Consider the following 20657-nt stretch of genomic DNA (forward strand, 5'->3'; position numbering starts at 1 on the left):
CCTGCCGCCACCTGCCGGCCCCGCCACCGGCCTGTCCCTCACCCCGTCACCTGAACAGGGGCTAAAGAGCCCGACTCTTCAGGCAGAAGTATAACGGCAGAAAAGGGAGCTGAAAAGGGACGAAAACAAGCAGCCAAAGCACCCGTCCAGCCACTTTTCCCTTGCTTGCAGTCGCAGCGTGACCTGGTGTCCCCTCTGCTTGTGCAGCAAAGTTGAGGAGGCTGGAAGGTTAAACCAGACTGCACAAGCAGTGTCACAGTGCAAACTCACTGCTGGAGCAACTTGGGTTTCCACCAAAGCACTTGAGTGCCCTGCAGTGGGACAAGGTGCTCTGCTCTGCACCAGGATCCAGGGTTAAAACCAAACCACTTTCTAATGGGCCTGAGCAAAACACATTTAAGCTGATCCAACCAAGCTGGAAAACTCTGAAAAGATGCTCAAGAGGGCACGTGGCAATGCTCTGCTGGAACCCAAGTATTGTCTTTCTACCCAAGAACTTTTTTCCAGAGGAAAAACAGGGTAAAAGATCATCTTTGCATTAGAAGGAACCTGTCCAGTAGGCACGATGCTCACACCAACTAGGTGCATGGTTCTGAAGCAAAGATCCTGTTCCCCATTCCCAGACACTGGCTCAGACGCATGCACTGTTGGGTGCCTGAATTAGATTCCACTCAGGGAAAACCAAACTGACGACTGTGGCTCCACTCCCCCCGTTTTTACCAGCTGCAGGCTGACACCAACAGCAAGAAACAGCAGAGTTGAGCTAAACCCTTCTTCTTCTTTGCTGCCCCTTAATCATGCAGTAAAAGTGCTCCCATCATTTTTAGATATCGTCACTGTTAAAAAAAAATAGAGCTGGTACCACAGCTGCTTTCTGTAGGCACAGCAGCCACAGACCTTCTGATCATTTCAATTGAGATGCACCAGCTTTTATTAAAAAGGAATTGCCTTTCCTTAAGAACACTCCTTGTACTCTCCTCTTTCATTCATAAATTAACACAACAGCTGCTTCAGGCCTTAAGTCACCTTGTTTAGTGCAGGCAAGAATCAAGTCCCAGGAGACAGATAGTTTTGATTTCAAAACCAGGAAAGATCCACTGCTGCAGCACCCAGAGCTGTAAATCACCATCATCCTGCTATTGGAAAAATACAATTCTCATGCAGGGGGACAAGATGTTGTAATTCTCTGTACTAGTGTGAAGAAGTTTGAGACCATGTACAGACAGCAGCTGAGTATTCATACATTAGTGCCACTGTACCAACGAGCGCTTCCTGGAAGCGTAGCGTTGATGAGGACTTGGCACAATGCTACACTGGCTATCAGATCCAGGACAGCAGAAAGTTGGAATCACTGATTAAACCACATGAGGTAAATATTTCCCTGGGAAGTATAAAGAATGGAAAATTTCTGAGCATGAAGACAAGTGTTCTGGGCTTTGAAAAAGATTTAAGAGAAGAGAAATGATAAATACTGAAAATACTTCAAAAAGGCACGGGGAAAAGAGTTAACTGTAGAAGAGAGGCATGAAAACAAGAGAGGTAGTAAAAGAGGAATAGCTGAGGTTCTCCTTTCTACTACTACAGAAAGGTAAGAGAAGTAATTTTAAAGAGAATCCTTCAATGAAGAGTGATTTGATTTTAAAATAGTGAGAATGACCCAAGAGAACAGAGTAGTGCAATAAATGACAATAAGTGAAAAAAGTTTTTTTATTTCTCAGTGTTTCTCCACTGTCAATACTGTCCTTTTGCTGCAACATGTTGCAAAAAACTCTCTGCCTTTTCCATTTTTAACAGCTACACTATTTACAGGCCGTTTCCAGTAACACACGCAGACACATACACGCTCACAGACACGCAGGTATGTATATCCCTATCCCTGGCAAGGTATCCGTTTGCTGGCAGAGGCGACACATTATTTCCATTATCCATTAAAAACCAAACCCATCCTCTCACACTGTACTCCCCTCTCCCTTTCCTAACCAGCAGCTCACCGTCAGGCTCCTGGGGACGTGTGTGTAACACACTCAGAAGCCCAGCTACTTGATCGCCGTCTCTCAGAGTTGTGGCCTAGGTGTACTGGGATTATCTATTCAAACTGTACATAGCAGAAGTCATAAAAATTGCTCATATTCAGATGCTTGTGACCGAGTGATGTATGTATACTCCCAAAAATCTTTTGGGGCAGCCATCTTAATCACCTGTTTTGAAATATGCGTATCATGCTGGGGTGAAACAAGCCACATGCTTTTACTTTCCACCAAGGTGTTATGTACCCACTGTTTTACTAAGGCACCAGTAATTACCAGTAGAATTTCTGAACAAGTCCAGCGCCACTGAATGTACTGCAAGAGATTATCAAATAGCAAGCCAGACAAGAAAAGAATAGATACCTATATAATAGGTATAAAATTCCTTAATAAAATTAAGTACATAAAACCTGTGGTGGTATAACCCCAAATCCAATATGAGTTGAATAATATTTGAATAACATTTTTAATGGTAAGAAATGTAATCTATCCTGCTCCATTCTGTGAATGGAGAGTTCTGCAGTTGAAAATCCTTAAAGCAGTGTCTTTGTATCTACACTCCTAGGTCTGTGTTGGTGTGTGCATTATCAAGAGAAACAATTTGATGTTGAATCCGATTGTAAGGCATCTCTCATCCCTGCTCACCCAAGTCCAGACAAAGCTTTATGGCCACTTGCCAAATAGCCATGGGCAGGGACCTGTGCCACAAGCCTTAGTCTTCCATCTCACCCATCATCTAGGCTTCCCAAAGAGTTCTTCAATTCCAAAGGGAGTTGTGAATATGGGGGTAAGGAACGCCTGCTGATGAACTACACAGCTGACCAGAAAATTGAGATTACCATGTAAACACGCCATATGCCCCAGGCAGAGTGGCTGTAGGACCATTCAACCTACCTACTCCTCCTTTACTCTCCCCCCAACTCCAAAATCAGTTTGCAAATGTTGAATCATGAGAGCACACCCCAGAATTCATCACAAGCATAACTGTGCAAGTGGCACAGAAATCTAGGTATCATCAGTGGTGTCACATACACATTTTAGGGTTTTGTTTTAATCACAACTTCTAAAAATATTTCACAGGGGGCGTGAAACAGGAAAAGGATTTAAAAAATTAAGTAGCAGCCATTTTTACTAAAGAACATAATCTGATTAATGGGGGGTTTCCAGCATTTTTCTGTAATTTAGTATTTGGTTTAGGGAGTGGTAAATCCTTCGGTACGTACACACAGATACCACCTTTTAAGGATTCAGAGATTGGAAACTACCTGGAAGCTAAAACAATAGGACTTAACTGGAATGTTCTTATGGCAAAAGATTATCACACAATGCAAGTGGACAAAGATAAAGTACTCATCCAGAATGGGTTTTCATGAAGGCTTAGAAAGATCTATAAAAAACCCCAGAAAAATCTGCTCTATTCTGAGCTTAATCTGGACTGACAGGACTGATCTGAAAATACATATCTTTTCCATACTCACAACAGGAGAAAAATATCATGCATCAAGACAAAGGCCAAAGAAAAGAAAACAGAAGATGAAATTATCCCTATCTAGAAAAGAGATTTCCATGGACAGACTTATCCTTTGAGGAGTTAGAAGTAAACAAACATGGTTTGTCACTTACACAGTAGAACGAATGACACAGACTTTGCACAAACCAACATACGATAATGATTGTTGAACTTTAAGAGTTCAGAATGAAGGAAAACTTTCAAAAAGTTAATTTTCTAAAGCCTTATGGAAAAGTGGTATTTCAACTAGGTGGCTTCTGTTGAGCAGATCTGGAATAGGTACAATCACAAGGCAAATGGCTTCATAGTATCTGAAAGCCAAATATCTGAAAGAAGGTATTAAGCTGTTCACTGGCCACATTGAAATGCACCTCTTGAAGGCAACACACCAAAAGCCTTAAAATTAGAAAAAAATAAATAGAAAGATCCATTATTTCTCTTTGCCCCTTAAAAAAAAAAAAACCCACCAAAAAACAAAATAACAAAACCAAACAAAAAAAAACCCAACAAAACACCTTTCTTTTTCCCCCCCATCAGCTGTTTGCTGATCTAATTCCAGCAGTTACATATTCTCTAGAAATTTTATGTTAACAAGCCATTAATTCCTATCTATTACCAGCAATGGACATTATCATTATCTTGTCCTGAAAATACTGAAAGATTGTTCAGAGCCAGGGTTAACATATAAAAAGTTGCTTCAGTCAAGTTTCTTTTGTATAAATGAAAAAATCCAAACAAACAAAAAGCTCCCATAAACCTCCCCAAAACCCAAACAAAAACCTATATATTTTGACTTTGTCATTTGCTTACCTCAAGGGTTCAGTACAAGAAAGAAACCCAACCTTGTGTGTGCAACTAATATCAAATGGGGCCTATTCTCAAACAAACTCCTCTTGCTAAAATGAAGCAGTATTCCTAGTGGTACAGAAAATGCTGTAATTACCTGAAGGGAAAGACACAATAAAACCTTAACTAAAATACCTTCAATTCAAAATTTATGCGTTTTCTTAGTTCCTGACAGCAACATTACCAGACTGCCGAAGGTTTATCTACTGTACTAAGTTTTCAGACATGCAGGAAATTAATTCAGCACCATAACGTGCAGATATGATAAACTATGTGGAACAGCAGAATAATTTCAAAGGTGACAGATCTAGAACTGTGCATTTATACCAAGATCGAATGCAACTGCATATGCATAAACCAAATAGTAATATGCAGCTGTAAGATGCACAGTACTTTGAGTACGTGTTTGCATAGTATATGATGTAAGCAAAGTCCCAGTAAATTCACTGGGAACAGTATCCAGAATTGACTAGCTACCAGGCACAAGGACTTACCCTTTCATGGCTAGATGGCATACAGTGACTTCAGTCAGAATACAAACATTTCCTAGGTAGCTGTTTCTTCCTTAGTTTTTTTTTTTTCTCAGCCCATGTAATTTCACTCTTACATTAGGTACGTAATGGACGAGGTTTCTCTGATGTCAGAAAAATAACTGCAATAACGTCTGTGCTGAATCAGAAGTCTCCTCTGGTTATGTTACATATAAAGAAGTGGAGGTGACTGGAAAGAAGATGGCTGCTCCCAAAAGGTAGGACTGTGTGCAGTTTCCCCACAGAGTCCTATGTAATTACAGGTCAGAAACAGGAAACAATCACAACAGGTAGATTTTTTTTCTTACGGATTAAGAAAAGTGAGTCATAGGAACTGCAAGTCAAGAACAAACCAGTTTCCCTCTCACACCCCCATGATAGTTCTGAGTTACTTGTTTCCCTGAATACACACTTTTAAAAAAATACAATAAAACCTAGGATATGTAACACATGAGTAATTCAACTTCACAGTTATAAATACTCAAATTACACTTACATAGAATATATAATCACAGAAAATAAAATTCAAGTCATAGAAAAGAATGAAGACTAAAGGGAAAGAAAAGGCAAGGTGGTAAAAGTGATACAAGTTTAGGGCTGTGCCTTCTATGAAAGCTCTTTAAAAGTTGCAGGGTTGTTTTTTTTTTGTCGTTTTTGTTTTTTGGTTTTTTTTTTTTTTTATTGTTGCTCTGAGGGATTTTATTGTTGCTGTTTTTTCTTTTTGAATTGTATAGAATAAAAAGAACCTTCAATCATCCATGAAGTAATCACAGACCTGCACCTCCCCCTACAAAACTGAAACAACTGTCTCTGCCAGAGAAGAGCCGACAAAATAACATAGCCAGCTCTGGGTGTAAAGAAGCAAAGTAGCCAGGGCCAGTGAAGGGAGAACAAATGAAAGGTAGTATTTTGGGGCTCACATTAAAGCTAGATGTGTTGCACAGATTTGAGGTACCACTGCCACCACAATAGAGCCTGATGTAGTACAGGGATACTCAGGTGCTTTTCTATATATGTTATTTTACCATTTATTGTGAAGAGGATGCAGCAAATGCACTTGTACGAAATACAGAACATAGAACCAAACCCATGGCACAGCCCTTACCATCAACATGTATATGGAGAGGGAGGGGATTAATCCCAAAGGCAATTTAAATAATGGTATTTTATATACTTATATTTATATATATAAATAAATGTTCTCAGCAATCTCAGGGTTGTTTTTAGTGCATTGCTGTAAAAAAATTAGTGCAGTTCTCATTAATGTTTAGCTCATAAGGAATAAGAATCTATACATCTGTTCAGTCTCTTCTTGCCACACCTGAAATCCTTACACTGTTTCACCAAACTGAAGGTTTGTAGTCAATTTCTTTAAAATAAGGTGGATGAACTCCACACACTCTTGTGACAAGACATGGCAATTTTTGGCAAAACAATTAGAAAAATATGAGGTGCTCTGATCTTAGAACTGAAAAGTTTGTTGATTTAAAGCATTACGCAATGCATAAACAAAATTTATAAACAAAAAGATATGTCTCAACAAATCTATCCTTCATGCAATGTTTCTTCAGCAGCTAACAACTTAAAAAAAAAAAAAGTCTTACACTTGTTTATTTGGGGAAAGGAACTTAAATCTGTGTTTCAAGTCCTTTCCTACAACTGGACCGAAGTTTCATGTCCTGGGAGCTGCTTCTTCTGGACCCTTCTCTCTTCTGAACCGTTGGAGAAGGGGAAGTTTCAGTCTCAAAGAGATTTACACTTCAGCCCCAAGTTCAAGGACTCCAGTTTCAACAACAGCAACATATTTATCTTCAATTTGAACCAGCAGGATGGTTTTATCTATATGGGACCGACTACTTGGATCTCTGCTGCAAGGCACCCAGCGGTGAATCACCTAGGGGGAAATAAAAAACAATAAGTGTAATAAAATGTAAAGTTCCACAGGGAAAACTGCCATACCAAAGTTGTGGCTGATAATTCCAAACCCTCACAGGGCAAAAAGAGCAATAATGTAAGTGCTGTACTGACTTAGCTGCTCATTTTTCAGAGATGGCATACCTGCAGGTAAGCTTACTCATTGAAGTCTTGCTGGAGATCTGCAGCTTACCTGAGAAAAGCCAGACTTTGATTTGAATTTCATCAGTTGATCCAAATCAGAACCAAACAGCTTATGCAAAGTGAGTAAAAACTGTTAGAAGTGTACATGTATTGATTTGGGATATTTCATATCACAAAGCTGTAATAGCTTAAAAACACCTCGGTATTGTGCAGCACGTAACAGCACAGAGCTGTAGTTCATCAGGAGTTAGGTATAAACTACTCTTTCTTCTAAGTCAAATCCTTTGCCCTAATTTTGTTCAACCTTGGAATTAGAGGTTGATCTTTTGAATTAAATTATTCAAAGATAATTTAAAATTAAAAAATACTGCAGAGATGAAAAGTTTCAGAAACAGTGCTACAAACTACTGCCCCATACTCTCTTGGGTATACAGAATTCATGTTCTTTGATCTGCTGCTACCAAGGATTCTGCCTGATACTGACCATCAGAAGGACCCTTTTTCTGTACTGGTCCTTGTATGTCTGCTCAGCTGCCTCTATAAAAATACACCTTAAATTTTTGGATACCCCCAAGGAACCACAAGGATGCTCCTGTAACATGATTTTAAGTACTGCCAGCTCCACAGAAATAGAATTATCTCAAATTTGCTAAGTTCAAGACAAGCTAAAGCTAAAAACAAATAAAACATAATCCAGGACAAGACAGTTTGCAAGAGTTCTAAAGATTCAGGTGGGGAAGAAAGGACAGAACCCCACAATTAACCTACATCTTCCAAGACCAAATTCAAAAAAATCCCTTAATCCTCACTATACCCAGCTGACAGCTGCCAATTTCTCTAATGCCGAGTGAAGAAGATTCAGCTTTGTCCACTGCATGGGATCTACACTGCATCCACAGGAAGGACATTTCACCTAGGGAAGCATGGCATCTTCAGTTCCCCTTCCTTTGATGCAACAGCATGATATTTAAGCATTGTGTTCAAGTCTGATTTCAAAGTCTGTCAAAATAAACTTTTCATGCTACTATATGGAGTGAGGTCAGGAATATTCTATCCCCAGATACAGAAAGCATTTCCCAATAAAGTCCAAGTATTACATCCTTGTTGTTCAACTCCAAGATGGTGCCTTTGTGAAAGCTAAGGGCTGACTCCAAAGACATCAATATCGTGACTCCTTAAAAACTATACTTATGCAAGAGTTGTACATAGATTATAACTCACTGCAACCATTCATTTACACGTGGGTTTACCATCTCTTCTATCATGATTGGCATTTGTTTGATGTCCCATGAGTGATAACATGCAAAATGATGTCACTAGATATTGAAGAGGTCATAAGAATCTCTTGGGGGGGAAAAAGGGTTCTTCTGAATGCTAGTGCAGGTATCACAGAAAGATAATGCAGAGTACACCTTAATCTTAAATCCTGGAAAAAGTAGATACAATAGCAAGAGGACTGCTAAATTTAATTTCCTTGAAAAAACTCTATAATTTTTTTGTGTATTATATGTACTGTATACTTAGCAAAATAAAAAGCAAAATTAGGAAAAATGCTTTTTCTATGTAGTAGTTAAGTTTTAAAGAGCTGAACTTCATACTAAGAGCACTGAGATAAGGCTTTGGATGGTAAACTGCTTGACGAGCAGCATCGCAGCAGGTAAAAATCATTTCTGCCTGTCTGCAGAAAGGACTGCAGCTCCAGGATCAGAAAGGGAAGACTGTCCTGAGAGCTTATGGCTTTACTGATACTAGTATGCTTAACCACAGGCAGCTGAAGCAGGCAGTGGAAACTATGTCAAGTTAAATCCTGTCCTTCTAATCACACATAGGATAATCTGGTGCTTTCCCCCTTTCACCTTAGGTCAAAAGATGTGCTTCTAAAAAAACCTGCCAGTATCCTACACCAAAAATAGATTAGAAGCATTGAGAACAGCAGCTTACTCTGCCCTTCAAATCCTCGTTTTGATCTCTCTGTAACAATCAATCGCTACACGCCTGCACGCTGCAACTGCGAAACACACAAACTCATTGTCCAGTGATACCAGGTAACAGGACGTGTTTTAACACAACCCATCACATTCACCATCTTAACACCACTCTTCATCTGCAATAGGTAACACAGACATTCCAGAACTAGAACATCTAAACTGAATGCTGTTTACAACAGCATTCTGCTCCTAGAGCACTGACATAAGGCTTTTGCTTGTAAACTGCTTTATGATCAGCATGACAGCAGGTAAGAATGCAGCTGCAGGATCAGAAAGGGAAGACATTCAAGATAAGCCTACTATCTTAAGAGTGGATGGTCAACTGTGGTACAGTTACTTGTGGAAGAGATTTATTTCCAGGGCCCTTCCTTCACATACATAACAAGGTAGATTTGGCATATGCTGTGTTACCAGCATATTGCCATTTCTTACCTGAAGCGTGCATGTACATCCACAGTGATGTGGACTTCCGGACAACAAAATCCAGCCCCTGAATCAAATTTATAACTAATGCTTCCAATTAAGGTAACCAGTCAATCAAAGCAAATTCTTATAAACCGTCAGAACTAACATATTCCAAATCAAAACAGTTTTATTGATGAACCAATGCAGACACAATGTCAGTGACTCTTCCCTTTTACTATTTATCACTGGAAGAATACTCACTAGAGCATCTTTGTTGACATGAAGGTCTAAAAAAATTTATGCTTTGGTAAAACCCAAAAAGCTTCAAAGATCCAGCTGGGTTTTGTACTCCTAAAGAGAGCTTAAATCGGGAGATAAGTTTTCTAACTAATGCAATGACTTTTTATAAAAGGCAGGTATAACCCTAGGAAAAAGACAGATTCAAGTCATAGGTGTTTGCAAGTTGTAGTTACAGCAGATTTCTTTTTCAAGGGAAAGTAAACACCTATCATGTACCTATATTTTAATAAAGAGGCATCTTAAGACAATCTTGACTCTATCTTCATCGGAATAATTTTAAAACAAATACTGTTAAGCATTCAGTTAAGGACTCATTGGTAAACTGACCTTCTGTATTTGCTGAAGGATAGACAGTTTAAGGAAAGGAAAATGAAGGTTGGATGAATGAGTGCAATGCCTGAGAGTTCATGAAAAGAACTGGAAGAAGGCAAGGAAGGAGAGGTGGTTGACAATGTCTGAATCGTCACCCTGCATCTTTTGGATACAGTTGCAGAAATATCCCTGTGCTTCAAACTAGGATTCTGGACCTGCTCTTCCAGCAATAGCGACTTGGAGGACAGCTGCTGATCTAACTTACTACTACATGTATCTTAACATCTAAGCAGACTGCCATAGCATCAAGACACTGCCTTTCTTAAAATTAGCTTGTCAGCTTCTAAGTAAAACTTACATGGCCTTCCATGCCTTCCTGAGGACTCCAGTCTTTCCAGCTGTTTCTTCCAGCTTTTAGCCGTATCACCTCATCTGGCCACTGCAGCTCTTTCCTTTTTGACACGTTGATCCCTTCCAGTACTTGACTGGGATCCATTAACTATAAGTAGGAATTGAGTTTTGACTGTTAGTTCAGCCAAAATTTAAAAGAAACCAATAAACTGTAACTTTTGCATACTTCCAGAGAACTGACCTTAACCCATAGAAATTGATTTCTGACCAATTTCAATGTTGGAAACTTAAACTCCCAGCTAAGAAAAAGCCTGAGCAGCATGGAATTTGGAAACTAGGCTGTGGCTTCACAGACAGCTGACAATATACCAGGTCACTGCTGTCTGAAGCAGCAGCTCTGGTTCCCCTTCCCACCCCTTCTTTCAGTTATACTGGCTCATGGCAGAGTGAGAAGATTGCACAACATAAGCACTGGCAGCACATGGTCCAGTAGCAGGGAAGAGTTAAGTGGTGATGAGCTGTTAGAACTGCCTTATCACTTCTTACAGAACACATTAAGAAACATAATCTCAGAGAATCTGCTGTTAGGCTGAAGATCTATTTATCTACCAGCGTGGTTAGTTGAGACCCACCCTGTGTTTTGAAGTAAACTGGCCTTTCCACAGGGGCAGCAGGAGAAAACTCCTGAAAACTTCTTCCTATTTAAGGACAGAGAGAACCACAGTGTCCACTATCCAAGGGCACATGACAACTCTGCCTGTATCCTCCTCCCACAGAGGAATTAAGCAGTTTGATAAAAGGGCTCTTGCCTGCAAACAAAAGCTACTAAAAGCACAGACCTATAAAATTAACTTAACTTTGCACACTATGATGCAGTTTAAGGATTACTCTGCAATAAAATGATACTAGCAATGAAATCATGTTTGTCATAATCTACCCTGTTAAACATACAATTGATGTTTCTCACTAACATACTGCCAAAGACATGCATGTGGGGCTAATAAAAAGCTAGAAGAGCAAGAATACAAATTTCTGGATTTTCACAAAATGAGTAAGGCTGCCATGATTAACTTAGTCAATGGTGTATTGCTTGCTGCTCAGCAAACCCAGACTTGTGGAAATAACCAAAGAATAAATACACATGAAAATGAATAAGTATGTATGAAAGTGAAAATTTTTACACTTTTGTGGAAAATCTACTTGGTTTACATGAAAAAAGCTACTTGCTTTCTACTTTGCAAATGAAGCTGTTCAGTTTTACATGCTGTAATGAATAAAGGCAAACTAAGTATGAAGTGGAACTGAGCTCAGTTGACATTCTTGAAGCTGTACTACAGCAAAACATACAAGTAAACAGGGATGACTAAGCATGCAAGAAGTTTGGTCGTCCAGATATCCTTTTCCTCACATTAGTTCTCCAAATGTAACTGCACAATAGTTGTATGCTGAGACATTCCACACTGTATGTTTAGAAAGCAGTGATTTCAACAACATCCAAAGCAACACTAACAAAAGCATGTGGAAGCATAGGTTAACTTGTTCTTCTGGACTATTCACCTGGATTCTGTAAATAACGTCATCCTTTTTGGCTTGCATTTGATTTGCAGGGCTTGCATTGCCACCTGACTGAGTTTCAGTTGCATTACTCCCTCCTTCTGTCCCTAGAAAGCCCACAAGGGCATGCTGTTTACAGGCTGGGATGCTTTGGCTGGAGCTGCTAGAAGAGGGCAGTCCATGCTGCGCGCTGACCCCAGTCTGGCCAGTAGGTTCCATTTGGTTCACCATAGACAGGCGGGACTGGATGGATGATGGAAGGTTACGAAGGGATATCTGACTGGTGGAAGAGCGCCGACAAGGCACAAAGCCCGTTGTGGATGTGCGAAGAGATGAATGACGACTGCCGTAGCAATAAGATGAATGGCTAGCTACTGAGGCACGGGCAGGGGAATGTCTGACAAGGCTCGACTGCACAGAGTGAGAGCTGTGACTGGTGCCTAAAAGTAAAAGATACAGAATCAGGAGAGTTTGATAAAGCCTCCTACACACATTAGATTTGCTGGCAAATGTTTTAGTGCTTAGATACAAAACTACTGGGTCTAATCAACATCATCTGAAACAGCTGTACTGCAGAATATCTCCCTTGCATTTCATATAGCAGAGCATTTGAATACATTCCACTCATCTTATTTTGTAATTTCATATTCTGTTCAATTTCCAATCCTTGTAAGACAAGTAGCCTGAAAAATGCTTCAGCCTTGCTCTTCCTGTATCAACTGTTTGTTTCTTAATATTACACTTAAGTTTCCTGTATTCAAGGCATTAAGGTATGTAGATGTCTATGTTTCAAAATACTATAAATATTATTTCTTAGTATGCTTGACTAGATGTTCAAAGATCGAGTCAGAAAATTTGTTAGAGCAAAAGCTGTTTTTAAACAAGTTCAAAAACATTTAATACACTTGAAAAACAGGCTTTGCTGTTTCTGAGCATTGGTACTATTGTTTTTCCAATACCAAGTGCCTACGGATACCTTTCCACAGCTGACAAACTATTCATGTAAAAAAAAAAAAGTTCATTCAAGTAGATACACTTTCATACACTTTCTGAGCAAAGGCAATGTTTGGAAAGCCTTTTCTCAGCTTTACTGTTTATCACTACAGATCACTACAGACTCTTGGACAGGATTCAGCTAAAATACTATGGAAACAGAAAATCCATTCTACTGTATAAATAAGAACTTTAACAACACTCATAAAAATACAAAGTTTAGCATTTGCAGACAATATGACGGAAGAAAAAAATCCAATCTGTAAGAAACACGTTATAAAAGTTATTTAATGTATTTTGCCAGCACAACTATACCCCTACTGCTCCAATCTGTTTGGGAACCTTGCATTGCAGAAAACAGCGCTGTAGTTTGAGGTGAATCCAGCAGGTATTAACACTACATCATCAAGTCACTTTTGCTTGGTTTTTCTTGTAACTTAGGCCTGATTCAAAAGGCTGAAAGGCCAGTTCTGGCTATAATACTGTACTTGTATAAAATTGTTAAAATAGAACAAAGCAACTTTACCCAGAGTGGAGGGATGAGTTGGTGGATGAGCTGCAGGAAGAGTAGTTGGATGAGCTGCAACAGGAGGGTGCTGTACTGCTCCAGGTCCCTGCCCTGTAGTTGCATTCCCTCCTCCTTGTGACATGCTGCTCTGAGACTCATTGATAGTTGCATTGTTACTTGTGCAAGAAGCTCCACCTCCAGCATCTGAATCTTCAATATTTCCACCACTATTGCAGCCAGCTCCACAGCCTTTCCTTAGTCTGAAAACATAATGCAATTGACACATTAAGTCAGGCCTCCTAACCACCAGGATTCTAAGAAATGCCTTATGATGACAAGAAAAAGGCTTTACTCAGCACAATCCACAGCACTCCCTAAAATCACATAAAACTTGATTTTATTCTCTTAGAACATGCTTTACAAATATAAATGCTGCTTTCTAAGAGCTTGCAATTTTCTTCATGACAACTATTCAAGTAACAGTTATTTATGATAAGCCAAATGCTCATATAAAGTAGCTTTTGAAAAATCAAGCCACTTCTGAAGTACAATAAGGAGATAAAATTCTAAATATAAAATGCTGGTAGAACACCTTGATTATTTTGTAATAGTTTAGTAAAATTTACGCTCCTTAACACATCAGGCATGTGTATTGTTAGACTGCAGCAGCTTTGTCTATTCAGATGACCAGAAGTGTCTGGGGCTTTTTTTGTTTGGTTTCTCTTTTTTTTTTTTCTTTTCTTTTGTATGTATTTGGTTTCTTGTTACCTTCAGTAACATCCTGACAGTTGTTTGAAGCACATATTGAAATTATTTGAATCTCAAATTCTTGTGTGAATTCTGAACATTCCATTCAGACAGCAGGTCAGCCAATGTTTTCTAGCGTATATAACCATACAGACTTTTCACTGCATCGTTTGCATTAATAAACTTCAGATGGACACAAAACACAGTACATTCCTCCTTCCTTCAATTCATACTTTTTATTATTCTTTTCTTATTGTTGCACTCAAATAACTGAGCACTCCTTTCCAACTGTATTTGCCCCTGGTATCCAGAATGAATCCAAAGCATACACAGCTTGGCTCCAAACACTGTTCTGTGTCATACTTTCACCTGTTATTCTATCCATGTGTCAGACAAGCAGATGGCAACAGAAGACAAACACCACAGACAGCAATAAGTGTGGCATATTCTGGGGTGAAGCAGCACCTTCTGTTTGATATGCTATACATCTCCAAGTGTTAATATGACCATCAGAACAGCCATGGGACTATTCCAGCTATGGCACCAGCTCCTGGAACTGTTAAGAACTGGTACACGCATTTCTGAATGCCACACACAGCTGCCACTGTAGCTTTTGGAGCTACAGTCATAAGTGGCCAGAAACGCAGTAAAAGTTCTCATGGCCTATAGGGCACAGCACAGCAAGATTTGTACTAGGTTACTGGGGGGTCATGTGGAGGGAGGATTATATTATCACTTGTTCTGGCTCTGACATACTGGGTATTTATAAGCACTCATGAAATTCTAAGCAGCTAAAGCTTGTGTTACTATGGATGAGTATAGCCTAACAGCATTAATATCGCATTTGCATGCTAAATATTTGCCAGACAGGAACCCTACCAAATAGCCCTGATCCTGTAAAAATGGTATTACAGACTGCAAAAGTGATGGTACTGAAAAAAATACAGAGGTTGCATTGTCTCTCATTATCAGACCTGACATGAGAACTGGAGCTGTAGCTCTTGCGTCTGTACTTTCTGTCCTGGCTTTTTCCAAGCTCTCATTTACATAATTTCTGGTGTATTACTTCCATGCCTTGAAGATTAATCCTGAATCAAAGCAGTTGCCATATGCTACAGATGCGCTCAAAATAAAAGGCAAAGCTTATTTATTTTTTACATGACTGAATATTATAAATTATGCTGTGCTAGGCATAGTTAATGGCAGTAGTTACTGAGACTAGTTAATGGAATATGAAAGCATGAACACATAGTAAATGAGAATTCATTTCCTTAGCTCACCTGTGCCATGTAGACACTATGAAGTTTCTGATGTTTCCTAAGCTGATAGCTCCCCCAAGAATCTCCTTCAGCTGTTCATGACTATCTGAATAGGAAGTAGTCAAAGGTGAGACGTAGATTGGGTATCCAATTGGCTGGTCACAGGAGGAGTTGATCATGTTCCTCAGAGCTTGTTTTGCATTTTGGATACTTCCTCTCTCTGGATTACGATTACGCAGGAAGACAAGTTCCTGCTGTTGTCCTGCCCACAGGCCACGCACACACTCCTTATTCACCTGCAAAAGCAAAGTAAAAAGGCTGTGTCAGAAAGGGTAACTATGAGTGTATGTGATGACTGCTTTGCTATACCTAGGTCTTCATGAATTTATGGAACACTGCAGCGCAGAACTGCAAACACTCATATTCACTTCTTTATACAGCTGAACTTATGGACACAGACTGCAACAGCAAGAATAAAGCAAATCTAAGAATGGGATGAGAAACAGATTTTTTAAGTCAGAAACTGATTTTCTGCTTAAATACCTCCACTACATGAGAAGAACCAGCCCTAGCAATGACAGATTGGTGGTAAAAAAAAAAAGCAGTGATTTGAGCTGAAGTAGCAGTTTGGTATAGTTATTAAAGTATACAACATACCACCACACTGTGAAGCATGCACAAGACTTACCTTGATGACCCTGAAACTGAGATAACGCTTATTCAGCATAATGATTTTGTACTCGTTGGTGCCATCGTCCATAACGTGACGCAGAGCAAGGAGGGAGGGAGAATTGGAAAGAACTGCACTCCGCCAAGCAGGATCCCCTTCATGTGCTATAACTAGATTTTCTTCATGGGTTGTTATGGCTTCATAGAGGACAGAAGGATCATCATATTCATCTGGAGAAGTGAAGTGATCCTGTTTCCGAGAATGCATGTACAGTAAGATTTGATTAACATTTCACATGTAAGTCCATATAAAAGTCAAGCATTTCACACCTCAAACTCCTTGAAAGCTCAGTGCATTACGTGAAGTTAGACATAAGAAAAATTATCAGATACCTACTAAAGGACGTAGTTAAAGATGATCTTTTTTCCAAACAGATTAGTTCTTTTTGCTTGTGTTTGCTTCCTTTAACTCAAACAAAAAAAAAATTGGTAGGATCTGCCTATTATTGATTCAAGTAAATTCCTAGTTGAATTTTACAGTTTTATAGTTGATTTCTATCTACTGGCTGCGGAAGCATCTCAGCTTCTTTCATTTTTCACAAGTCTCCAACTGTAACACACTTCAGTAAAGCACTGATTACCAAGCCTGTATTATAATGAAAAGAGCAACCAGAAGAAAATAAGTTTTATCTGCTTTTTCTACTAAAAGTTCACATTAATACTTGATGACAGATTATTTCAGCATAAAGTACTATCACACAACTTCCATTTGACAGGTGGTAATGTAAACACAAAATCTGCAAGTTCAATTCAGTATGAGGTCACATTACTACTTGGTTAAAGAAAGATAGTGGTTAAGCTATGTTTCCAACACTGGCTGAATGCCTGATATACAGTTGCATTGCAAGTGGATAAAATTGCTCTTTATAGATTAATACAATAATGTTCAGATAATTGTAGTTTTCTTACTTTTCATTTTGACTTAATTCAAGCCCATTCTGCACAGTAACCTGAATATACTGAGAACACTTCAGAATTACTGAAGTGATACTCTAGTTAGCTGTTTTCAACAATGATTTTGTAATTCTAGTTTGCTACATGTACTCCTAACGTAAGCATTCTGCTAAATTTGGGGAGCTTGTTACAGGAAAGAGTTGATTCAGTCAACCCTAGCTTTAGGGGGGGGACGGGACTTCTAGACTCTGCAATGAAGGCAAAAAAAGAAACTTTATTATTAAGTGCAACTAAGATTTGCCTACTTGCTTGATTTTCAAGCAATCTGTTCTTCTAGAGTGTCAACACTTTCATCCCCTCACAGAGTGCTTATCACTCAGTACATTCTTTCTCATACTTGCTGAGGTTAGTTTATAAATGGCCTGGACAGAATTTGGGATTGTTCACCTTTACCCTCACTTCACTATGAAGACCAATTCCAATTTCAGCTTATTGAAAAATCAACCTTCTCATTCTCACTTTAAACCTTACTGGTGGCATCAGTGAGTAATGCCAAGTGCCTGTTATTACAACATTTCAAAGAAAAGAGAACAAGAAAAAAAACCTCCCACTGGAGGAGAGGGCTGCGCAGCTTCAAATGGCACGATAACCTTTTAAACCAATTACATACATGTGGGGAGGGGAAGAGTGTGGCAAAATATCAGAGATGCTGTTCATAAGGGAATTATCTCTAGATAGATATGAAACAGGGCATGACATGTTCTCTGAACATTTGATGTAATTTTCAAGCTTTGAGCATAAACTGCATTCCCCTTTCCTCAATATCACCTTCCACATGAACTATAATAAAACAAAGGACAAGACATGATATTCCCTCATTTTCTGTTGTCCACCTCTATCATATGCCCTTTTATTCTGTTCTTCTTTTTGCTCTCTCCCAGCTGCTTATTTTTAAAATAACTGCACAGAAATAAAAAGAACTGGACACATCCTCCTGTGTAATCTCTCACCTGATGCAGTTTAAGTGACATCCGTATTCCAGGAACCACTACTTTCCTCAGCAATTCCATGTCAGCAAAGATCCATTCGTCTCTAATTGAAGATATACGGAAGTCGCCCTTAAACAGGGCATGCAGGCCATACAGGAAGGATTCCAGATTACTGGTGAGGGTGGGGGGAAGGAAGAGAAGAAAACAGCCCAAATATTAATAGATATACAAACATCACTGACAAGAGCAGAAAACACTGAGCTGTACAAAAACGCACATCTTCTTCTCTGTAATATAACTTACGGGATAAGACAGGAAACACAGCATATAGGAGTAAAGGTTGGACACTAGATGTTTATGTGCACTGAACAGCTAATGAATAAGCCATACACACAACAGTCTATTTACACAGACTAAAGTAAACAGGAACACTATGAGGGAAGCCTGACTTTATGATGAAGATTTATAAAGAGAACACTTTTCAGGGAATATAACACCACAATGGATCAGTTAAGGAGACAACGTAGCTTCAGTTGTGCATGCTTTAGTAAAAAATGAAAGTCTTGACAACTTTGTCATACTCAAAGGCATGGTTTCCTTTTACTAATCTAACTTAGAAATACTATGATATGCTATGATCACTCTTGCCACTGCGTATCTGCAAGACCTTCAGGGGACAATTGGATGATACTTACAAGAATTAGTCAACAGTTTCCCTGAAAGCAAACTAGACCAGGTTTTACAGTCAGCACCCAGCTGACCAAGAGCTTCCGCATCCAATTATGCTTCTCTATTTTCTTTTTAAAGCATCACCTTGTGATTTCTTGAAATATACAACTACATTTTACATGGGCTTTCTAAAGTAAGTTGAGGCTGTCAGTCTGCAAGAAAGAGACTGCCATATGATGACAGAGTTGAGCTGGAAGAGATTTGTAGAAAACAGCTGCTTGCCACAGAGCCAGCTAAACTGTGAAACTTACACACAATGATCTGATCTAACTTGCATCAAGACATGTGTGTTCTTCATTTTAAGAAACTGTCCTCTTCTTCACCCTATTTCCATACAGGGCATGTACTCGGAGAAGCATATGGGGCTTACTTTTAGAACTCAGCTAGTTTCCATCAGTTATAACTGGTCCTTAACCCATAGCAGAATTCTCATCTTGCATTAGTTCACTAAAACAAAATGCTCAAATTCAAATTCTCCGTCATTTGCTGTTCTTTGGTTACATTTCACTGGCTGATATAACAAAGGCAAGTTACATAAGGTAATACTCAATATCTTTTTCTTTTGTAAAGAGGTACTCATTTAATACCTAACCTAGGAACCCAGAGGGATTTTGAGGAAGGGAAGCTTACAACATTTTATTACCTTGACATATGATGTGAAGCTGTTCCCAATGCTCTCCGCCCCAGAACACACAGTCCATAACACAGTGTCACCAGGGGAGAGTCTTTACTTGCATCCAGTGGCTTGTAATAACAAAAGAGAAAAAAAAAGAAAGAGTCAGGTGAACAAAGTAAAAGAATAGCCACAGAAAAGCTATTCTGCCAGGAGTAGAGAGACCCAAACACATAGAAAGGTACAAACTCAAGTGTTATGTGTGTACCTACCACACCAGTTACTCTTGCTCAGACTTTCAATAGGAATTATTTTTTTTTTTAAAGGTTTTGCAAGTATGTAGAATACTTGCAGAGGCAGAGCCACACATACTGTGTTTGAAATAAGACAAATCCTAAGCTGAACAGTTGCATGCAACATTCCTTATGAATACTGTGTATCTTGTATGCGAACTGTCCAATAGCAAAATTATGGGGTTAAAACAATAATATTCCCCCTCAGCAAGTTTGCCGATGACACTAAGCTGTGTGGCTCCGTTGATATGCTAGAGGGAAGGGATGCCATCCAGAGGGACCTTGACACACTTGTGAGGTGGGCCAGTGCCAACCTCATGAAGTTTAACAAAGCAAAGCACAGGGTCCTTCACCTGGGTCGGGGCAATCCCAGGCACAGCTACAGGTTGGGCAGAGAAGAGATTCAGAGCAGCCCTGCGGAGAAGGACTTGGGGGTGGTGTTTGATGAGAAACTGAACATGAGCCGGGTTCAGTGTGTGCTTGCAGCCCAGAAACCAACTGTGTCTGGGCTGCATCAAAAGAAGCGTGACCAGCAGGTCAAAGGAGGTGATCCTGCCCCTCTGCTCTGCTCTTGTGAGACCTCACTTGGAGTATTGTGTCCAGTTCTGGTGTCCTCAACATAAAAAGGACCTGGACCAGGTGGAAGAGGAGGGCCACAAGGGTGATAAGAGGGCTGGAGCACCTCCTATATGAAGACAGGCTGAGAAAGTTGGGGCTGTTCAGCCTGGAGAAGAGAAAGCTGCGTGAAGACCTCATAGTAGCCTTCCAATATCTGAAGGGGGCCTACAAGGATGCTGGGGAGGGACTCTTCATCAGGGACTGTAGCAATAGGACAAGAGGTAATGGCTTCAAACTTAAACCGGGAAGTTCAAGTTAGATATAAGGAAGAAGTATCTTTACAGTGAGGGTGGTGAGGCACTGGCACAGGTTGCCCAAAGAAGCGGTAAATGCTCCATCCCTGGCAGTGTTCAAGGCCAGGTTGGACAGAGCGCCTTGGGTGTCACGGTCTAATGATGGGCATC

The 20657-nt window shown here is 39.6% G+C and overlaps 1 protein-coding gene across 1 annotated transcript in view; it reads right to left on the reverse strand.

The window, feature by feature from the left end:
• Positions 1–6075: 6075 nt before the first annotated feature.
• Positions 6076–20657, reverse strand: part of PCNX (pecanex homolog (Drosophila)) — a 73610-nt gene continuing 59028 nt past the window's right edge. The window contains exons 25-32 of the mRNA XM_010019138.1: positions 19373–19473; positions 18022–18172; positions 16077–16307; positions 15410–15684; positions 13401–13642; positions 11885–12321; positions 10335–10475; positions 6076–6807 (exon numbers count right to left, since the gene is read on the reverse strand). Of these exons, the coding sequence (XP_010017440.1) occupies positions 6667–6807; positions 10335–10475; positions 11885–12321; positions 13401–13642; positions 15410–15684; positions 16077–16307; positions 18022–18172; positions 19373–19473 (1719 nt within the window). The 3' untranslated portion in view covers positions 6076–6666. The remainder of the gene's footprint in view (positions 6808–10334; positions 10476–11884; positions 12322–13400; positions 13643–15409; positions 15685–16076; positions 16308–18021; positions 18173–19372; positions 19474–20657) is intronic.

Source organism: Nestor notabilis, unplaced genomic scaffold (assembly GCF_000696875.1).
Source record: "Nestor notabilis isolate BGI_N333 unplaced genomic scaffold, ASM69687v1 scaffold14417, whole genome shotgun sequence".
Classification (NCBI taxonomy): Eukaryota; Metazoa; Chordata; class Aves; order Psittaciformes; family Psittacidae; genus Nestor; species Nestor notabilis.